Below are 23,716 nucleotides of genomic sequence, written 5' to 3'. Positions count from 1 at the left end.
CCTCTTCTCAGACTTGACATTTTCTGCCTATTTCTCCCTAATGCTCTTTTGCCTTTTTCATAGCTCTCTGACCCCTCACACCTTGTTTCCAAATGGGTGATGTGAATGCAGCTCTTCTATGACTTGTGGGTACTGTAACAGTTGGGCAGAAGACAGTCAGTCTGTAAATGTTAGTAGGAAATACCTATCTTGGAATCAAAGTAATGTAGAATAATGCAGGTTGGAAGAGACCACAGGATGTCTTTGGATCAACCTCCTGCTCAAAGCAGAGCTAACTGTGAGATCAAATCAACATACTCAAGATTTTTATCCAGTCTGGTCTTGAAACCATGGGATGACTGAATAACCTCTCCATGCAACCTGCTCTACTGCCTGCAGGTCCTCACAGTGAAATGAGTTTTATTAATGGCTATTCAGGCCCTTCCATTTGAATTTGTGCCTGTTGTCTCTTGTGTGCCTGCCACGCACCACCCCAAACAGCCTGGATCCATCTTCTTTTCTTGATAACTCTATAGATCCTATAAGGTCCTCTTGAAGCCATCTCTTCTCCACACTAAACAAGCCCTGTTCCTTTGGCCTCTCCTCCCATGGCATGTGCTCCAGCTCCCTGTCCACCTTGGTGGCCCTCAAGTGAACTTTGGTTTACTAAGACCTTTAATATACTGGGGTGCTGAAAACTAGATGAACTATTCCATATGTGTCTAAAGTGTGCTGAAGAGAGTGGGACGATCCCTTCCTTTGATCTACCAGCTACCTTCCTGTTCATGCAGCCCAGGATGCTGTTGGTTTTCATGCCATCTTGCATGCGGCTCTCTTGTGTCCAGCTGCTGCCTGCCATTCTTCCAGCCTGTCCAGGTCCCTTCAAGTAGCCCTGCCCTCAGACTTAGCTGTTCTTTTCAATTTGGTGCCATTTGCACAACTGATGGAGCTGCCTTCTGTCTAATAAAGAAAAACAGGACAGGTGACAGTATATAAACCTCTGATTGACACTGATGAGAACTATTATATACCAGGAAACCTGAAAATATAATTGGAAAATTACTCTGAGTTCAAGAAAGCAATGTTAGGCTTTGCTTAGTACACAGAGAAGAAATTCTGAAACATTTGTGGGCTATAAGGTCTGAGAAAATGACAGGGCAATTTTGCTTTAAGTAGATTAAAAAAAATAACCCTTCAGCTGACAGTTTACTGAGGATAACACCCTAACAAATAACTGATTAACTAAAGAGCTGAAATACAAAATTAAGAAAATAGTTTCTTCCCATTTTGAATCTTTTGCATGCCTGTAACACTGGGGGTCTGTGTTTTTTTATCTGAGATTTCTTAAGTCATTCATAAAACATCACTACCCATCAACTGTTAAAGCGCTATCAAAATTGCATTAATGCAGTAATTACTTAGAAGTAATTAGGTGTCTAAATGCCTAAATAGGTATCCACCTTAGTGCAAATGGAGGTCCAGGAAATACATCAATGCCTCTCTACTACCCTTATGGGCTAGGGAAAATGGCATCAGCTTGCTCTTTCCACCTATGTGATCTGACACAACCACAGCATCTTACAGTAAACTCTGTTACACACCCTCATGATGTAAGGTAAAGGTACCCACAGTAAAAACCCTGCCACAATGCACAAGGCATGAATTACTAATCATAAAATTGATGGCTAGTTAATGCTAATTATTATGCTTATGAATTTCCTGGTTCTGCATGCTGTTAAAATCCTGGCAATAATGCCTTGAATCCTAATAGCAATTGAAACAGTATCTTCAAGCACATATCCTTACAGGCAGGAGTATCACTCCTCATCACAGACCAAGCTATAGCAGCAGGCTTAACATGCAATCCCTTTGAAAGGATGAGTGCAGTACTATCTAGCTTAGATATGAAAAGAAGATCCAATAAACTTAAAGTGCTACAATTTAAAGTAAAACAGCAGAAGTATTTTCAATAAGTAATTTCCATTACCCACAAACCCAAGAAGAACGCTCACAGGGTCTTACACAAATACACAAAATATAAAGCCTTTTTTTCTCATAAAAGAGGAAGGGGAAATAAAAAGACTAATTTTGCACAGATTAGTGGTAATTCTGAAAAGCCACATTAACTTATCTATGATTGAAAGAAATTTAATGGTTATCTTACCCTAGCAATGACTCCAGAGATGAACACTGTTGGTTTAGGTGGGCTGAAAAAAATGAGAGATTAATTGTACAAACTATTTAGAAGGTAAAAATGAAGTGTACTTCACACATGCAATGCAAAGAAAATGTTTTTTTTTTTTGGCAACTAATGACTGTTTCAAACAGACAAGATGAATTGTGCCAGCAGTAAAAGGCTAGTCCAACACCACTCTGTGCCTTATTTAAAGCTGAGAGTCTTTGTTTGCATTGGAGTCTTAACCCTCGCATTTTATATATACACTGCCAGCAGTACTTCAGGCTTAGTATATTTGTATTGCAACAATGAAAACTGTAGTTGGACTAAACTTACTGCTGTGTCAGTGTGAGCTGAAATTCCCCCCCCCACCGACAATAACCAGGCTAGCTCAGTCTGGAAGCAAATGAAAGCTGTATTTACAAAGCAGAATCTACAATCTATGATGAAATGCAATGAATATGTACAAATATACAAAATTCACAACATTTACAAATATATACAATCAACAGAAAAGCACAACCAATCTCCCTTTGCTTCCCCCAAAAGGGGACCCTTCCCAAAGGAGCCTCCCTCTCCCAGGAGCTTCCCCCCCAGTCCCCCTTGGACAGAAAGCAGAGTTAGTTAAGCAGAAAGTTGTTAACTTAGCTGCCAAGGTCAGTACGTGTTATCTTCAGCCAGAAGAGAAGAAAACAGCAGCCAGACAGCCCAGCAACTGCCCCACTGCCGAACGCAGAATGTGCCGAATGCCTACTTTGTTTTGGGTAATAGTTCTTAAACATTTCTATCTACCCAATGGAAGTGTTTAGAACAATCAGTATTTTGCTTTCTTACACCCAATAGTGACTTATTTACACTCTTTCACTTTCTCTGTTCTGAACTTTGCAAGGAAAAATTAAAAAGACAGTTTCAAACCATCACAATGGAGAATAAAATAAAATCCAAGTTTATAGCTGTCAATCAAATGGATTGGGATTCTGAGCCCCAGAAAAAAAAAAACAGCTAGTACTTTAAATCATAGATTTTCAAGCAGATACTTACCTATTCTAAGAAGGAGAATCATATCTTCAATAAAACAACTGTTAAAAAATATTAAGAAAAGCCTCTCCTGCTTTTTTATTTGCAGACCTCCATCTCTGCCAATAGAAATTGACTCTCCTCAGGTAGAATTTGACATTGAAACTTTTTTAGCATGTGTCATCAGTTTCCCTGGGCCAAAATGCAGCCACATCTAACAATTCACCCCTGTTGCCACACGGCATTGCCACAGTGTCTAGATTAGAAACACTCAGCAACTTCAGTAGTCTTCCGGGCAAGTAGAATCATACATCTGCATGGAGTCTGCAGAAGGATCAAGATGAGGAGCTCCTGAAAATCCCCACATTAGAAATAATACTTATTTAAGAAAACTAAGTAACCTAAGACATTGCAAAGGGAAGTAGAGCACGGAGGTAAAGTTGTGCTTCCCTCTGAGTGCATCCATAATCGAGGACTTGGAGCAGCTTGGACCACGAGTGGGCCTCTAACTCTGTGACATTACAGCTGAGGTGGTTAGAACAACGTGAAGCAAACACAAATCAAATTATTTATTAGAGGAGTGATACTGATTATTATGATGCACTTTACAACTGCACAGCTTGTAAAGATTTATTTATATGATGTTATGTGATGTTAAGGTGACAAGCAGCATGGTATTAGACCTTGATATATAATGATCTAATAAATATTGCCCAAGCTCTCTTTAAGTCACAGTATTGCTAGACAGTCTCTGAACACCCTAATTATTTAAAAAGACTCATCATACCTCCAGGAAATTTTTAAAGTCAGAAAGACAGGATTAGAAACAGGGGAGAAAGGAAGCAGGCTAATCTCTAAAATACCTCCATTTAAGAGTACCAGTGATATTTCCTGCAACAAGAGAGAATATTTTCATAGTTATATTAGACTTCTTCAATCTAATTATCTCTTAGTATAAATTAGTAACAAGCAAAGATCAATACCAAAACATTTTAATTTTATCCTAATTGTACTAAGCTAGTTAGTATGTTACAGTCTGAATGAGATTTCCTAAATGCTGAGTTACAAACTCAAAGAAACAACTTGAAGAAAACACAGATCCACTACAGTGGCTCAAGATGCCATTCACAGACTAACACCATGACATTGTAAAGGAAATAAACAGTAAATAAATAAAAAAAAAGCCCAGCAAATTATTCTTCAACTATATGTCTGGTTTTAATCATACTCAGTTATTTGTTTGACATTGTATTACTAACAATATTGGACACTTAGAAATTCAGATCGGATGTTTTTTTCCTCTTATATCGTTACCATGACCTTTTAGTGTTCACTATTCTTGAATGATGAATGATGAAGCTGAAATCAACAGTTCCCCCCCAAAGCCTGTATTTGCTGAATGTGCTAAGGCTTGTTTGACCAACACCACACTATTATCTACTGTATTTCATATGTCTTGCTTTAAAAACAAGTGGAATGCTCCATGGTTTTGGACAAAAATGACAGGCAGAAGAAATGTGGGGCATAATGATTGTTTCAAACAAGCTTTTCCTGGTGCAAATTGCAAAAATCTTCTCAGAAGTCCTAGTCTCCTGATCAAAATGTCAAGCTATTAATATTCATAGGACCCAAGCTTGCAAATGCTAAAGTTCCCTGGGTACACAACAGAGCTGGATAGAGTTAGAATATCTGGAACATTTCCATAGTTATTTTTATTTATTTATGTGTTCTTTTGTCTAAGGAACTGGGCTGAAGATCCTATAAAGATCATTTTAATATTCAGTTAAGACTAAACCCAGGCTGAGTTTTTATGTCTCAGGTAGTACTGCAGAAGTAGCTAGCATATCTTTATAAAGAAGACAAAAATAAACATTACCATTTTCCTGGTAAAAACTACACCAGCATTGATCTTGAACTCTGTGATGAAACAACATATTTAGCCTTGTTTGTATGCAACTGGTTCTGTGACTGTCTTTAGTTGCACTGCCTTAGGAACAGGACAGTAACTAGGCCTATCCCACGGGTATGCAGTAGACACCTGACCCCCTCACATTAACTCACCTAGCCATCACGTCTGAGGAGGAAAATTCACTGATACATAGGGAACACCCTAATGGGAAATCAGAGCTGCAGCTGGAACAGACTTTTCCTTGCCTTTCACCCTTGTTTGTCTACTCCATGGATATTTGACCAAACTTCTCTTGTTTTATGTTAGATTTCCCACTTTCAAACAGAAAACCTAATGGAAAGGTTGACTTGGCTTTCAGCTCAAATGCCTCTACAGTTCATCCACACAGATCTTTTACAGAAATCCTGGCACTCATTTCTGGTTGACTTGAGTTCCCACACTCAGCTGTGGGTACACACTATGATGAAGCTTCACCTCTCCACCTAACCAATTACAAAGGTGAAATTCTTCCTTCCTATAGAAGACACACCAGCCTAATATGAAGCATATTGATTGTTTTCCTTGGGCCAAAGACCAAAAGCTAGCCAGAAACACAAATGATTGAGTGGGTCTATATTTATGTTCTGTGCTTTTACCCCAATTTTACCAGAAAAGATCTTTAAAGATTTTTACCCAAAGAAGTTCTTTAAAAATTTAATATTACCAGTTACATGTGATCATCTGTAGAATCAGAATCAGGCCAGAGCATATATAATCACACATCTATACTAATGAGGAATTCAACAGATCAGAGAAAGGCCTGGATAATCAGTCGCTGATTCACATTTTAATTTCATTCTTAATGAAAGAAATCTTTCTACAAATTAACTTTTTTGCAATAAATTCAGTCTCTACTGCCCAACTCTCAGATCGTTGGCTTTTGTGGACTCAGACTGGCTGCCAGGACCAGAAGTCCCTAATTGCACTCTGGGATTCCAGTGTTGCAACATCACTCATTGCCTTTACCAAGAACATCCTGAACAAAAATGGAGAATATGCACAAGCTATCATTGCTATTCCTGTAAAACGCTTTCCAGTGCTTCAAATTCTAATGGCATTTTATGCAAAGCACAACCTACATTTTCAGGATTTTGTAAGCTGTGATGGTTGCTTTGAGGATATACTTAATCTGATGAAAATAGGTTTGACAGATGTTGTTTTGAAGATGCAGCATTGCTTTGTCTAGGCATCAGTAAACAAGAAAGAAAAAAGATCTTGCTTTCTGACAAAAACCTGATTTTGTTTATACATATATGTGCTTTACAGTTATTTAATGCACACATTTATTTAAAGTTAAATATAGCCACAGACAATATCGTGTAAGGAATAATGATATATTTTCCAAGACTCATAAGTATGTCACTACTTTCAGAGCAAATCCTTATTTTATTATAACATATGGAGAAAAAGAACACATCTGTCAAGATCTGAGTATTCAAAGAACTAACCCTGATTTTACATGTGTGATGCTGCTAAGAACTGCACCTGTTTAACATCAGACTCTACTGGATTCATTTATCCTGACTGTATTAAAATAAAATAAGGATTTCTATTATGTCCTAAGTCTTATCTTAAATAAAATTCTTATCTGACATTGCAAGCAAACCACAAACAAGATGGAATACACGAAAAAACATTAACAGGATGAAATGAGGCACTAATAACACCAAAATCTTATGACTTGACCTTAGAGATACTGATTGAACTCTACAAACAGTGATACTGGAATTACTGTGAAATATCCTTCGGGCTGCAGAACAAACAGAGGACAGAGGTGTATTTATTCAACTGCATTTAAAATACAGAAACTAAATAGTTTTTTAAATGACTAGGAATTGCATAGATATTAACTGTAACTATTAACTGTATCCATGTATAGAGGCTATGAGCATACACATGTGCTGAGGCCATGCATATATACATACACAGATCACAGAGATTCACAGCTGTTTAAGATTGGCCTCAAAATCGGGAAAGAATGCAGCACATTCCCATGGAACTGTTGGGGGGATGAATGCCTGCAGTCACTCTCCTGCTTGGAGCTTCTAAATTGCTTCCAACACCATTACCTGATGGGATGGAACGGAATTTGATGCTGGCTCCCAGCAGCAATTGAAAGGCAGATCCAATACGGAGAAAGGAATATGTGAATCATTAGCAGTGCAATCCAAATCAAAAGCCTATGTTTAAAGCTGACAAACTAGCAAACAGGACCATGCATAGGTATCACTCCTCTCCACATGAACTTTAAAAGCTCCTAAAATGGAAAAGGGTATTATTGCAGCCAGTCAGTGTAGAAGGCTAGTGTTCCATGTGTGGTGGTGATCCGGAGAATCAAAACAACACGCTAAGACAAAGAATGAGAAGCAGCAATGGTAAAAATAGTAACTCACAGTGTATCTCATTTAGAATACTGAATTCATCCCAGGAACAGTCTATGTAAAGAATTAGAGCAGAAATAAAGATGTAGAAAAATAGCTGAGAGAGCATGGAGAGCCTCCTCTTAGGAAGAATGAGCAAGAACTACTTGTACACAGTATACAAAAGAGCAGGAATATTGTTCCCATTTACTATCTTTATATGTAGAAAATGACACTTGAAGAAAGTGGAAGACATACATTTAAATAGCAGATGTATTTATAATACCCTAGAATTAAATACAGAACCTCCTGAAAACATCAATGCAACATCAAGAGTTTAGTGAGATTCAGAGACAAAATTATATATTTATACAACACAAACCTATTCCCACTCCCCATCAGTTACAACAGAAATATATAAAAGCTATAGGAATGCTGATGCTCCAGGGCTCACCTTATCCTTAAACTGAACAGGATTACAAAGAAATCTCTTCTGTGCAGAAGTTAAACTTTCATATGTCACTAGCCTTTTTGCCTTCAATTAAATATCACAAGAGATTCTTTTCTCTGATACATCTGATTCATACAAAATCAATCTATACACCATAAATCAGGGGTCAGGTATCATTTCAAGATCCCCATTATGCCAGCATTTGAAACAGGTTGCCCTGCTGTCCTGAGTTCCATGAGAACAGAGTTCATTTTTACGAGAAGCTGAGAGGGGCCACAGCCAGGCTAGCCAAACTAAATCAGCCAATGGGATATTTGATACCATACTGACATCCTGCCCAGTAAGGGGTAGCTGGAGTGGCAGGGGTGTGTGATTTGAGCAAGTTGCTGGGGGCAGGACCAGGCAGTCAGGTGGTAAGCAGTGCGTTTTGTATCACCTGCTTTATGGATTATTTCACCAGCATTTCTTGTTTCTTCTCTCTTTGTGTTGTTCTGTTAAACTGTCCCACATGGAGTTTTGCCTTTCTCTCCCAATTTTCCTTCCATCTCATCATGATGTGGGAGGTTGGGGAGCAGTGAGTGAACGGGCTGTGTGGTGCTCAGTTGTCAACTGGGTCTAAACCATGATGAGTACTTAAAAAAACCCCAGAATTACACAGATGCAAGACTTCTGTTAGGCTAGAAAATTTTTTGTTTGTTTGTTACAGTGAGTTTAAAAAATTAAATACATTAAACCTCCATTGAACTACTCTTCTAAATGGGAACAATTGATATTTGTCTTTTCATACTCATGGGAACTAACGATACGTGTTGTCACTAGTGATCACCTTCTGCTGTTCCAGTGGGCCTGGCAAACAGATATATGAAATCCATAAATAACAGCACAACATGGTTTTCAAAGACTTAGGAACCACAAATCATATCATAATTTTTATCTAAGAGTAACAGTGGAGTTTGTAATTTGTTATTTCCTTCCCTCAAACAAGTCATCCAGTGACACGTATTGCAAGTCATTGGTGGCCTCTTGCTGTGGAAAGCAAAGGAGAAATTCCTGCAACAGGCTGTGAAGCAAAGAGGTACCTATACAGAACCCAGAGCTGTGCCCAACCTCTGAACCACCAGGCAAAGGCAGCTTGCAAACAGCATGCACCTTGCCCTTCCAGCATCCTGAAACAGCAGGGACTTGGAAAATGAGCAGAACCTTCTATTGAGCAGCACATATCCTTCACTATTGTTAACAAATTGTTCAGGCAAGCAAAATGAAAACCATATCTGACATAGTATCATCTAGAGTTACCCATTGATCTCCCAAATGTTCCCTAGTGAGAGCAAGATTTGCCATTTTCTACCTTGTCCTGGCATGATATTCCCTCCATGAACAGAAAGTTCTCCAAATATTCTGAGCAAATTTCACCTTCAGTCAGCAAAACTTCAGATTTTAATCCTGCCCTTATCCCTCTGGAATGAAAATCATTTTGACCGGTTGTTCAAAACATCCAGGCCTAAACTTCAAGGCTGCTTGGGAATTCATATTTTCTGGTTATGAAACATGAAAGCTAACTAGCTTTAATTTCAGTCTAGTGCCTTTTAAAAGATGTCCAGATTCTCCTTTATAGGGGTACTTATTTGAATTTATATAGTTGTCTTTGATTTTGGTATTGTCTGCAAAAATAAATTCCAAGTTGATTAGAACACACCGAGATGATCAAAACCACATTTCTCAGCAACAGAGTAAAACTAACAAGCGCACTCCTCATCAGCTTGCCTGAAATATTTTCCCATTGGTTATAACATACTAAGGCTCTAAATTTTCTGGACAGAAGAGAAATAATTAGTCTGACTGACTAGCAGAGGGAAATATTCTAGCTGATTGCACAGGAACATACAGTATCTGATATTCTATGATAATTTATCCTGTTGAGCTCATTTATCTGCCATAGCTTTTAAACCTTTAAAATCACCCACAGGATGGCACTGTTGAACCTCTGAGTACTGTGAACAGTAAATGGGGAACAAACTCCAAGAAATCCAGTGCTGTGGTAAATACTAAACCAAGTTCAAGGCAGTGCTTCCCCTTGACACCTGATCTTGATGAAATGCAGTATGTATACAGACATACAAACAAAATCATACAAATATCTACAAATACTACTTCTGGAAAGCAGTTTTCTTGTTTGTGCCCTGATATGCCCCATGACATAAGATTCCACTCCGCTAAATTGTCTCTCTTCCTATGCAAATAAAATTAATGCAAGTTTGAAGGAAGAACTCCATGCCCTATCAGGTGGTGGAGGAGCCAATAGAGAGAGGTCCACTGCTGGACCCTGTATTAAGAAAGAAGCTCTTGGCTGGGGACATGAAGGCTGAGAACAGCCTTGGCAACTGTGATCATGACATGACAAGAGTTTAACATCCTGCAAGGAAGAAGCAGGGCAGTAAGTAGGATTGCAGCTCTGCACTTCAGGAGGGTTAACTTTGTTCTCTTCAAAGACCTGCTTGGAGGAATCTCGTGGGTCAAAATTCTGGAACACAAGGGGGCCCAAAAAAGCTGCTTAAAATTCAAACATCACTTCCACTAAGCTCAAGATAGGTGCATTCCTTTGCATAAGAAAACCAAGTAGGAGAGGAAAGGACACCTGTAGGGATGGGCAAGAAGCTGCTAAAAAAGTCATGTGGAATAAAGAAGTTCATGGTATGTGGAAAAAGGGGCTGGTCACTTGGGAGAATTATAGGAATGCAACAAGGAAGGCCAAAGCCGCCTTCAAATTAAATCTGGCAAAGGAAGTAAAAGAGAATAAGAAGGGCTTCTTCACATACTTCAGCAGCAAAAGGAGTAACAGGGAAAATGTGGGCCCACTGCTGAATGGGGTGGGAGCCCTGGTAACAGAGGATACAGAGAAAGCAGAGTTACTGAATGCCACCTTTGCTTCAGTCTTTTCTGCAAAGACCAGCTCTCAGGAATCCCAGTCCCTAGAAGTAAGAGAGAAAGCCTGATGAAAGGAACATTCTCCACTGGTCAGCAAGGACTGGGTTAGAAATAATGTGGGCAAACTGAACACCCATAAATCCATGGGCACTGATGGGATGTACCTGCGAGTGCTGACAGAGCAGGTGCTAGTCTCTTTTCAATAGCATCCTGTGACAGGACAAGGGGCAATGGATGTAAACTGGAACACAGGAAGTTCCACCTCACCATGAGGAAAAACTTCTTTTTTCTCTCCTTGTCACAGAGCACTGGAACAGGTTGCTCAGAGAGTTTCTGGTGTGTCCTTCTCTAGAGACTTTCAATACCCATCTGGATTCATTTCTGTGTGACCTGCCTTAAGTGATCCTTTAGCAGGGCAGTGGGACTCGATGATCTCTGGAGGTCCCTTCCAATCCCTACTATTCTGTGCAATTGTAATGGCTACTTGTTTTGCTATTCACATACAAGCAAATTGGGTGTCCTGATCTTTTAATGAGGTGGTCAATCACTGGCCATTACATTTAATAGCAACTGATTGACGTTCATTGTTCTCCCATTCAGCATCAAGGTATTGCATCATATGGCCTGATTAATCTCACCAGCCTCTCATTCATCTTTGTTTTTAGTGCATGTGTTAGCCATAGAAGAAAGCTATTTATGAAAAATATCCACCACTGCTCTTCTCTATATTGTTATACATTACATTGCTATCAGAAAGTAAATTTCATGCCTTCTTCTGACAACAAAAGGGAGATTTAAGCAGACTCAGAGGATTTAGAAATAGCCTCTAAGTCTCCAAATGCTGGTTCACTCACTAGGGTTCAACCCTGTTATCGCAGTACCTACTTTAGCTCTTAGTGAACACGAATGACTAATATCTCACAGGCAGTGATTTCAGCACTAGCTGACTTAATATCTATAGCCACTTAATTGTGGAAAAATGAGAGCTCTGAAATCTGACATAAAGCAGGCAGTACTTAAATGGTGACACAACACAAAGGAAACCTGAAACAAGGAATGAACTAGTACAGACTTAAGTGCTAAATTTGCAAAACAGCCAGCAAAGACCATGGTTCAAAGGGGAGAGAGGATCAAGTATTCCGTGTATTAGTGAAGTGCTGAAGTATATCCCTGTGCATGTTCCCATGACAGTAACACACTTCCATAGTGAGAACTACCATGACTGTGGGCCTGCACTGCAATGTCTCAGCTATACAGACACACCAGCCAGTTGCAGCGCTGCTGTAGATCCTCCCAGCAGATGAAAGCTGAAGTAGAACTGGAAAAATTACATGACACTATAGTAGGAATACATGATATCAGTTCAATGAAGGAGATGTAGAACGTAGAAGCTAACGAGGTGAAAATCTCACTCCTGCCCAGGTGAACCTGTGTTCGTCTCAGAGCAGGGACCCAGAATTTTGCAGCCTTTCCTGTTCATACCTAAATCTTGCATTCTGATATCTCAAGCCATTAATCATTCAGTAGATGTGCAACTTTCACTTCTCTACGGCTTTGAACAATTTCAATACTGTTTCTTATTATCCCAAACTACACTGCAGACACAGTCAAATATGCATGCATGTGTCTGCATAAATATTACAACATCTGCCACGACCACAGCACTATTTTGAGAAGTCTTCTCAACCCAATTTTACACAATGAATTCTGCATGGTTTCCATTCTGCAGTTGCACTCTACTGTTATGTGAAGATCTCCAAAGAAAATGCAGACTAAAATAAGGATTTTTTTTTCATGCCTATGGCTGTTCATGGCTCCACCCACAGTAAAACAGACCGTGATGAAATTCTTGCCCATTTCAATAAGCTGTTCCTGGGAAAGCTCTGAGCACAATAAAGAGCATTAGGGAAGGTCATGAAGACACTCTGATAACATCAGATCCTATACTGAACGTTTTATTGGCCAGGATCTTGCTTTAGTTCCAATCTCGCCAAAGTTATCAATACAATTCTCCCTGTTCTCCAGTGGCAAGTGGCAACCTTGAATTCCTCTAAATTCAGACATAGAAAAGGTATGCAATCTTACATTTAGAGCTCATAAAGCAATAGAAGACAGAATAAAAAATGTTTTCAACTTAACAGCTTACTTTTAATTGCAAGAAACCTCCTAACCCTTAATAAATTTAGCACAGCTAGGTTTTTAATGTGACACGGAGGAAAGTTCTCTAAAAAGGATTCAGATAAGGGTGCATTTTTGTTTAAATTAACTTTGAGAAATTTAATTTATTCACAGAGAAACTGAATTCCATTGACCTGTGCAGAAGCAACCCTTTAATTCCTCTTATACCATTATTACACTTCTGCTAACTGTTGTTAGCAGCATCTTCATTTTCCACCTAGAAACACCCAATCACCTCAACACCAGCTGAACAAGCTCGTTCTTCCTTCAACATTTACCTGAAGGTTTTAATCTAGAAGGTTGCATATTACAAAAGATACTACAAAATGATCTGCAAAACTTCCACTGTCAATGCGACTGGAACTTGGTACCAGGAAAATACACAGAAAATTACCCTGAAGAAACCAATACCAATGGCATTCAAAGCATTATAACCTGAAGGATTTCAAGAGTTCTTAGATGGCAAGATTTCACTCAGTGTGAAATAAATGTCTAGCTTTTTAAAGTTATTATAAAAGCCATGACAATGCAAATGGATAAGAGATCAATGTGCCATTAAATCTGAATATAGTTCTATAGTAGTAGCCATTCATTTCAATGTGATGTCAAAAACTCCTGAACGTCAATACCACTAGTGATTTTTCTCTTAATCTGACAAAAATGCCTGCTAATTTCTTAGTTCAGCCTGTCAGATCTGCCCCATCCTGGTGGTCCATTTGTTTGAACACTTTTTAATTGCTTTAATAAGAGCTAAAGCAGTTAGTTTTCTTATAGCATCTGCAAGATGGCAGGCAACTACTTGAAACACTGTCTTCTACCATATAGAAAAGGGTTAGAATATATTTTTTTTGTGTAGACACATAGCTCTCCTTCTTCACTTTGCTTCTACAAGACAAATAGATCAGTCTCTCTGAAGAATGAAAACAAAACAAGTGTGCAAACAAAACAGCTGAATTTACAGTTATTAAACAGCAGCAATACCATTGGTACTTTACACTGGTGGTTTATAGTAGTATTTTATACTGGTCTTTTCTGTACAAAGCACAAGAGCAAAGAAAAAAAGACACTAAAAATGACTCACTTTATTCACTACCTGTTAGCACAGTTCTGGCTAGAGTGCTACCCAAAGTTATGTTTCTGTAGTTCTAGCTTTAGGGTGTCCTCAGTAAGAATGTAAGTCTTTCCAAAACAACTGCCTACTGGTAGTACCTCTGGCCACTGTCTATATGTTGTAACAAGTGACAATATAATAATGGAGTTGACTTAAGAAATCATTAGCCTACTCATCTTTGAAATCAGGGACACTGGACACAGCAAAATGTACTTCTTATTAAGTGTACCTAAGTACATATAAACATTTTAATTAATAGGTTTTTAGTTGCTCATGAATGAGGATATACCTTTTATAGAAAGCTATTAACATGCATACGCAGAGATCTCCCCTGACTCAGAGGTCACTCCTTATGTAGTTCAACAGTAATGGAGTCTCAGCATGTCAGTGTCAAAATTAATGAAAGCATTAATGAAAACACTGAAAATAAGATTTTCAAACAGTTAAAAAGTGGAAATAGGAATTGTCACAATAACTGCACCTTCTATCCTACACACAATCAAGTGTGCAGATTTGTAAACACTATACTGCAAGACTTGTCATAATGCGGTATGACTACCATCATATTCTCAAATTTTCACATTTTGAGTAAATATTTTGTAAATACAAGATATTTCCACTGCATAAATGTATTTCCCATTATTTATCTCTGGGTTCCATTACATTTTCTTATATCCTTTCCCAACATCACAACTGCCTGGTCTGCAGAGACGCACAGCTAAACATATATAAAATGATGAGTTTTTATTTTAAGAATTCAGTATAAAACACATCCCCATTTAGATTTCACTACAAAAGCAAGTGGTTATAGGGAGCTTAAGATCTGCAGGAGCAGGAACCAGAGGAAATTTCTTAATGGCACTTTTTGGCAGAGGGTACAGAGGAGGTAATGATCCTGTCAGCCTATCCAATCTCTCCACCTCTACCTACCTCTAACAGCCTCTTAGCCCCCAAAGACTAGTTCCCAAAACAACAGGTTTGTTAACAACAACACATGAACTGTGCACAATGGCAAGCTAATTACAAAACTGTTTATCTTCTAAGGAGTGATGACTTTGGATAGCACTTCAAAGCTGGTGCTTTGCTGAGAAACCATCTCTGTAACTTAGAGCATAATCACTTTATATGTAAATAGAGAAGATCATGAATTTGGAACTTCGAGCAACCAAATTTTGCTGCAGGCTGGAGCATCAGGTGATGCATTGTTTGGTTCAGCTGAACTCTCATCATAGAATGGTCTGGGTTGGAAAAGACTTCCACAGATCGAGTCCAACCCCCCTGCCTAAGCAGGATCACCTAGGGCAGGCTGCACAGGAACACATCCAGGCAGATCTTGAAAGTCTCCAGTGGAGTGAAAACATGCCTGTCTTCTTAAATGTTTATAAATGGAACTTAAGGTAACTAAGACTTGAATTATATATTTTCAAGTGATTAAAGGCATGAAATAAATCCTGTCAGACCTGCTATCTAATGGAAGGCATCCACATTTGAAAACTGTAGCTGTAATAGCTACTTGTAAGGCCATATCAAAGCAAACTTGCAAATTATGCTCTGTATTCTCCAACTCTTGAAAAGCCTAGACCAAGCCATGCAGACACAGACATACTTAACCAGGTTGTGGACCATGCTGGCAGTGAGCAAAGATTCAAACTCCACTTCTGAACTCACATGATTGGAAAACCTCTTCAGTGTGATGTCTTAAATATACTTTGGAGGAAGTGCACCATTTTTTATAACTTTCTTCTTTTTTTCATCAAAGACTTTAGGAGAAAATTAAAGATATACGAGTCTGACCAAAAAAAGGATTCAAACGTTTAATCTGCACGCATCAGGAAAACATACCAAGAGCAACTGTGAACAGTGACAGTGGAAATCGTACTGATAGAAATAACAAAGTTCTGAAACACAGAAATGGAAAGCAATGAAGCTAGATGAAACAATAATGTGTTTTGGAAAATGGTTTCTATGTGTGGTCACTTCTCCTCAGTCTCATTAGTGATTCCCAGAGCATGCCACATGGTAGGTGCAAATCAAGTGGTGAGGCAGGACTACAATTTGGAGGTGCTTTCAGACACAGAAATTGCACTTCAATGCATATCTAGTCTCTAATGGGGGCTGAAGAAATAGGATTACATAGGTCACATAGGGTTTGGTCACAACCAGATAGTTATGTGTAAGAACTCAACACAACAACAGAAGAAGCCAAATCAGTGCCTGGTATATTTATTGCTTGTACTCCTATTCACTTATAATCTTCCCTTCCCATTATTTCCTGAGATCATCTTCATAAGACAGATGTTTAAGTCCCCTAATCATCTTTGTAGCCCTTTGCTGCACCTTCTCAAGCAGTTGCTTGTCTTTCTTGAACCGGGCAGTCCAGAACTAAACACAGTACTCCAGATGAAGCCTCACCAAGGCAGAGGATGAGCAGAATCTCTCTCAACCTGCTGGCCACTCTCTTCTCAATATACCCCAGAATGCTATTTGCCCTCCTGGCCACAACAGCACGTTGTTGGCTGAAAGTCCACCCTGAAGTAATTCCTGTGTCTTTCTCTGCATCTCATAGACTGGCAAGAAGCCTCTCATAACTTTCTCATCAACCAATGGATGTTCAGCAAATCTGATTTTGATTTCATTTAGTGTTATCTCCTTGTCACTCTTCATGTGTGAAGTAAACTAATCAGCTGCTACTGTTCCTTGGTAAACTATGGTAAACTCAAGGAACAAATTCATTAAAACTTAAATCAGGCTGTGGTGCTTTTAAATGGAAATACATATTCAGAGCTTCAAGAAGGCTTGCAATTACTTCAGGCATGTCAGGTTGTGAATCAGATCAAAATATTAACAGCAACGTGAAGGTGCAATATGGTGGTGTTTATGTCCTATGGAAAACATAAGGAAAACCTATCTCAACTTTTGTGCACACAATGCAACAGTTTCTAAAGCAGTTTGCAAACCTGAAATCTGGGTATGTGCATTAATATACCCTGCCACAATTTCCAATTGATATAAACAGAAGCTGAAATTTCCAATTGATATAAACAGGATATAAACAGAGCTGCAGCTCTGAAAACTGGGTGAAGAGCATGAAACAAGGAACTTGCACTTAAGAAACCACTTCTGAATTTTCCGTAGAGCATCTAATTTAGCCTACAAAACCACTGTCAAATAAACACAACTAAAGGGAAACACCTGATATATAATACTGGGGGAAATGTGAAAACAATTTTAGTATGAATGCACAGATTAAACAGCATAGAGCAGAGGGTTTAGCTGACTACTACCTCACAAATGATCTTGTTTGTCAGTCTATATAGTCTAGTTTTCAACAAGTAACTGATACTTTCTATAAACAAGTTGGTTGCAATGGTAAGGAAATACAATGTTGTGCAAAAAGTGGACTTGACAGCCCAGTTCATAGTTCTATTAAGTACAGAACAGGCAAGGCAAGCAGAAGCCAACTCAAACACTATATTGGTAGTATGACCTTGTACCTGAGCCTGCATTTCAGTATCTTCCCTAGTGGTTTAACTGACTGCAGCTCAGGCTCTGTTACCAGCGCCCATAAACAGATGCCAGGCCACAAAGAACATTCTCATCACTACAGTGATGCACTGGTTCAGTGCTCAAGGGCAGCCTGTCTCTGGAGGTTGAAATGCCCATGGCAGTTGTTTCACCGGCTTTTTTCTTCCTTGACAGAGGATGTCACTGCGTGTATGTATTTTTTGCACATGGAACACAGTCATCTGACAGTGGCAGTGTGATGAGAACTCAGATCAGACAGCTTGGATGAGTGAAGTTGTAGAGAAAACCAAGCAGTGGTTCCTTGTTGTCCCATCAACCCCATTTGTAATATCTGGGGATGCCTGCACAAGGTGTTACTTTGAAAAGGCTAAGTGCCTCCCCTGGATCATGCAGTCTCTAGTATGTGATTCTTGGGTGGCTCCTCCCAACAATGCCACAAAGGACAAGTGCTTCCTCTAAGATCACTCTTACTAGATTGATTTAAAAGTGGTGTCTTTGATTTATATAATTCCTTTTAAGTCTCTGAAGCATATTCAGAGCATTGGCATCACTCATTCCTAATCTATTTCCTAGACATACTATTTACAGAGTTCATAAAACAAAGCAGTTTTTAATGATTCTGCTTATTTTTGAGAACTAGAAGAGCCAAGTCTAGAAGACAAGCAACACTGAAAGAACTAATAAAACAAATTAGAGAACTGTAATTACAGAGCAGACCACAACCACTACAGAACAGCTGAGGTTGGTAGGGACCTCTGGAGCTCATCTTCTCCAATCCACTGTTCAGTCTTGGCCACCTATAGCAGGCTGCCCAAGAGCATGGCAAGGCAGCTTTTTAATATGTCTAAGGATCGAGACTACGCAACCTCTCTGGGCAACCTGTGCCAGTGCTTGGTCACCCTTACAGATTAAAAAAAAAAGAAAAAACTCTTTCCTCATGTCTGGAGTGAACCTTCTATGCTTCAGTTTGTGTTGTCTCTGACGCCGTCACTGGGCACCACTGAAGAGAGTCTGTCTCTGTCTTTTGCACTCTCCTTTCAGGTATTTATACATATTGATAAGCTCTCTCTGAGCTTTCTCTTCTCCAGGCTAAACAATTGCAGCTCTTTCAAGGTCCCTCCACAGAAGAGATGCTCCAGTCTCTTCCTCATCTTTGAGGTCCTTCACTGACTGGACTCTCTCCAGTAATTACAACTGATTTTTGTACTGGGGATCCCAGAACTGGACACAATCCTCCCTCCACAATCACCCCTTCCTCCCAGTTTGGTATCAGCTTCAAATTCTTCTGTGGGTACACTTTGCCCCACAACCAAGACAATTAATGAAGGTGAACAGGATTGGACTGACACCAGAGGTATATTGCTAATTACTGGCTTCCAGCTAGACTTTGCACCACTGATCACTGCTCTCTGGGTCCAGCCATTCAGCCAATTCTCAGTTGACCTAACTGCTCATTGAGCCCATACTTCATCATGTCCCCTCTATGAAGCTCTCTGGTAGACAGTACTGAGAGCCTTACTAAAGTCTAGGTAGACAATATCCAAGGCTCTACCCTCATCTACCAAACCAGTATTTTCAACACAGAAGTTTATCAAGTTTGTCAAGCATGATTTCCCTTTGGTGAATCCATGTTGACTGTTTCTATCAACTTCTTCTCCTGGAAATCTGCTTGGAAATGGTTTCCAGGATTAGTTGCTCTAACACCCTCCCAGGGATTGAGGTAAGGCTGACCAGCCTGCAGTTCCTTGGTTCCTCTTGACTGCCATTTCTGAAGTGCATATAAACCTTTGGAGTTTTCTTCTTTCCTTTTTTTGGAAAGAAATCCAATTCTTACTCTAGGAGTTTCTCTTAGGTGCTTCAAGACAACAAAAAAGCTACTGCAAGGCTGGGACTGAAACCGCAAAATTATGAATAAGGTATTTTCTTTTTCAAAGTACTTTATTTTCATTTATATTTTAACTTACCTGAGTCTTTCAAGTGTCAAATGCAGTTCTACATAGAGCAATGAAAACTTTTTAAGTTGAGATATATATATCAGATTATGCAGTGATTATTCTGCAATAAATACCAAAGATAATTACAGAATTATGAACTCATGAAGTGATCATGATATTCACATTTACTTTTTTATGGTTCAGAATTAACTATATACGTGTATACATACATGCCTTTGACATGGTCCCCCACGACATCCTACTCGCCAAGTTGGGATTTGATGGGTGGCCAGTTCAGCGGATAAGGAGTTGGCTTGATGGTTACATCTAGAAGATAGTGCTCAATGGCTTGAATTCCAGACGGAAAGCAGTGACAACTGGTGTTCCTCAGGGGTCCATACTGGGACCTGTACTGTTTAATATTTTTATCAATGCTATAGACAGTGGGATCAAGAGCACCATCAGCAAGTTTGCACATGACACCAAGCTGAGTGGTGATGTCAATATGCCAGAGGGAAAGGATGTTATCCAGAGGGACCTGGACAAGCTGGAGAGGTGGGCCCAGGTGAACCTCATGAGGTTCAAAAAGAGCAAGTGCAGGGTTCCGCACCTGAGCTGGAACAATCCTCACTATCAATATGCCTGGGAGATGAAGTGTTAGAAGGCAGCCCTGTGGAAAAGGACCTGGAGGTAAGGTGGACGAAAAGCTGGACATGAGCAGGCAGTGTGCATTGCAGCCCAGAAGGCAAATCACGTCCTGGGCTGCATCAAGATGCATTGCCAGCAGAATGACTGAGGTGATTCTGCCACTTAACTCTGCTCTGGTGAGACCTCACCTGGAGTACTGTGTACAGGTCTGGAGCCCTCAATATAAGGACATGGACCTGATGGAGCAGGTCCAGAGGAGGGCCATGAACATGATCACAGGGTTGGATCTGCTATGAAGACAGGCTGAGGGAGCTAGGGTTTTTCAGCTCTGGGGAGACCTAATAATGACCTTCCAGTACCTGAAGGGGGCCCACAAAAAGGATGGAGAGACTCTTTACAAAGGCCTGTAGTGATAGGACGAGGAACAATGGCTTCAAATTAGAGAAGAGTAGATTTAGATTGGATGTTATGAACTGGTTCTTTATCATGAGGATAGTGGAACACTGGAACAGGTTGCCCAGGAAGGTGATTGGGGCCCCATCCCTGGAGATAGTCAAGGCAAGGCTTGACAGGGCTCTGGCTAACCTGATCTAGTTGAGGATGTCCCTACTTACTGCAGAGCTAGATGAGCTTTGGAGGTCCCTTCCAACCCAGACCATTCTGTCATTCTACTGTGTGCATGTGCATTCCTCTATGAAAAGCAGCAGAATAGCAAATTTCAGGAGTATTACATTTGCCCTGCTAAAGAAACATTTAATACATAGAAGGTCTTAAAAGTTATTATCTATAAAAATAGTTTTTACGCAGTGCTACCTGCATAACAGAATTTGATTTGCTCCTTCCTTGCATTTATGAGCTTAACTTCTGTGTAAAACAATTCAACCATTCTGATATCCTAATCTAACAGATGAGAGCTTTCTAGGGTATGGAACCTATAGAAATTATAATATGGAGACATATTAGAAGTAAGAGGTATATGCAACACTAAAAGAACTTAATTGCTGATATAGGTCTAAATAAACCCTCAGCTCCTGAAACTGCCTGCTAAAGATTAATGTAAAATTCCCAGAAGGTAAACAAATTGGGAAACATGGTCCTTTACAGTCAAGCCTGTTTATCTTCACAGAAACTATGTGGATTAAGAGACAAAAAACTTAACAGAAGACTAGTGAACTTGTGACTTGAGAGCAACAGTCAAATCCTGGGGAAATTAACTTGTGAACAGACTAGTTTGTTTTTTTTCATCTGTTTTCACCCTAAAATAAATGGTACAAAGGTTGGCTTTTTGCTGTTTAACCTTACTCCATGGGAGACCAGAATCATGATAGAAGCAGCAAAGCCTCTATCAGTGTTGCCACAGTAAATCCCAAATCTGAAGACTTTAAAAATCTAGGTCTGAGAGCCGAGATAGGGAAGCTCTGATAAAAGTGACACTATAAAAATAATTCTAAAACTGCAAGAAATACCCATAAATTAAATAAGTGCCTAGAAACTGCCTTTTACTTTAGGAGGCTTGAGATGTTTCATCTTGTTTATAGCTTCAACACCGGAACCTGTAACATTCCCTTAAAAAGGAATACATAATACCCTTTACATCAAAGCTTGCTGTGGCTGAGTTGATTTCCATAACCAGGAAAAAATGTACATTTCCTAAATTAGATTGTGTCTCTTACAGTAAGACACAGGGCTAATTTTTTTCTATTGAAGAAAACCCAAAGCTTTGAATTAAAATATCTGTCTGTGACAAGTTATCCTTACGTTTATGGAACAGAAGGACGTGTTCAGTTCCGATCCTTAGACTTCATGATCTGAAGGAAAAGCACACTAACATAACCTCAGGCCTTCTACCTTTCTGTGTGCTCAGGTCTCTTAACACAATGGAAAAAAAAAAATCCAATGCACAGCTGGACAGCTATTCCTGTGTGATACTTTGGCAGCATCAGTTCATTCATTGCAGATGATTTTCTCTCTGAGAGCTTCATCCAAGAGAATGTCTGTCTCAGTGAGAATGAATTCCTTATCTGTGGCAGGAAGTGCTCTCTGAGATGCTGAACTGTTTGCTTGGAACAGATGGGTGACAATCTCACATATTCTATATCACTATCCTCTGAATTAAAAAAAAAAGGACCAAAACAAAACAAACAAACAAACAAAAAAAAAACACCCCAAAAAACCAACCAACCAACCACCCACAACAAAGCAGGAAAAATTACCTCTGTTTCTCCCAGACACTTTAAGGTAAGTGGACTGATTAGTTAAGGGTTTTTTTTCTGGGATCAGCTGGTTCTTGGAATTCATCAGCTAAAGGAAGATAAATGCAAAAAAGATGAAGACCTTGAAGAGATGTACAAGGGAAACCATGGGGTGGGACTCAAATGACATTAGTCTCTGGAGCAACTCTAGCTATGGAGAAGTCAGAGTACATCACCTCTTAACTTTTCAAAGAGACACCCCAATACCTCCTGAAATATTCAGGTATAACTGACAATAGAACAGAGACAGTTCCCTGTAGACCTTGACTTCCTTCACAGCAGCAAGATCGCCTACCTTCTGCAGGTTGAAGAAATTTGTACCACAGAAAATGCTGATTCCCCTGGAAAACAGGGATATAGCCCAGCTGTCTGAATAGCTAGCTTCAAGGGATAGTAAGTTGTTCTGCCATACTGAGAGTGGGAGCAACTTCAGGATATGGTAGCATTGCCCCAGCATTGCTCTAGGAGAGTCTCAACTCCCACGTTCCCTCTGGCATTTTTGAGCATCACAAAAAATCCTTGAGTCTTAAGATGACAAGATTGTTCCCACGATGGCCTAAGCAAGGCATGATGTATAGGTGTCATCAGGTGTGAAACGTAAGTCTGAATAATTCAAATACATACAACACAAAAAGCTCATCTAAATTTCCAGCTACGTTAGGAAGTCTAATGAGATAACACCATCTGTGCTTGCAGATATAGCACTTGTGCTTGCATGTACCGGCTATGCACAAGCTAAGGCAGAGTGAATACAATTCACCCTGTACAAGATTTCTCAAAGCTTCATGGGCCAAATGGAACTGTCCTACAATTCTGGCAGACAGCAACATCCCCAAAAACAACACATAGAACACAAGCTGTGAATCATCATCAGTGCTCCTTTGTGATGTCTCTAGTATACGCTGTTACCGAGGAAAATCCTGGGAGATCTGAATACAGAAAATAAAAGCTTCACAGGCCAGGCAGGAATAGACGAAGACAAAAAAGATGAAAGACTGGCATTTGTGAAAAAGAGGCAAAGACACCTGAAGCTGAAGTGGAGAGAAACCTAACACAGAGTGCTGAGTGATGAAAAACAGACTACAGATGACAAGGCTGAAGAAGAGATCAGATGGAGTTTCACAACTAAATACACCTCATTTCTCTCCTAGAATTCGTTGAGCAGCAAATTGAAACTGAGCCAGCAGTCTTCCCTGACAGCACATAAAGCCA

At 39.5% G+C, this 23,716-nt stretch overlaps 1 protein-coding gene across 1 annotated transcript in view; it reads right to left on the bottom strand.

The window, feature by feature from the left end:
* DAP (death associated protein) overlaps window positions 1-23,716 on the bottom strand; it is a 49,588-nt gene that overhangs the window by 983 nt on the left and 24,889 nt on the right. Inside the window, exon 3 of the mRNA XM_054381914.1 lies at window positions 2,144-2,186. Within this exon, the coding sequence (XP_054237889.1) occupies window positions 2,144-2,186 (43 nt within the window). The remainder of the gene's footprint in view (window positions 1-2,143; window positions 2,187-23,716) is intronic.

The sequence above is a fragment of the Indicator indicator genome, chromosome 6 (genome assembly GCF_027791375.1).
Source record: "Indicator indicator isolate 239-I01 chromosome 6, UM_Iind_1.1, whole genome shotgun sequence".
In the NCBI taxonomy this organism is placed as follows: Eukaryota; Metazoa; Chordata; class Aves; order Piciformes; family Indicatoridae; genus Indicator; species Indicator indicator.
This window is presented reverse-complemented; position numbering and strand designations above follow the sequence as displayed.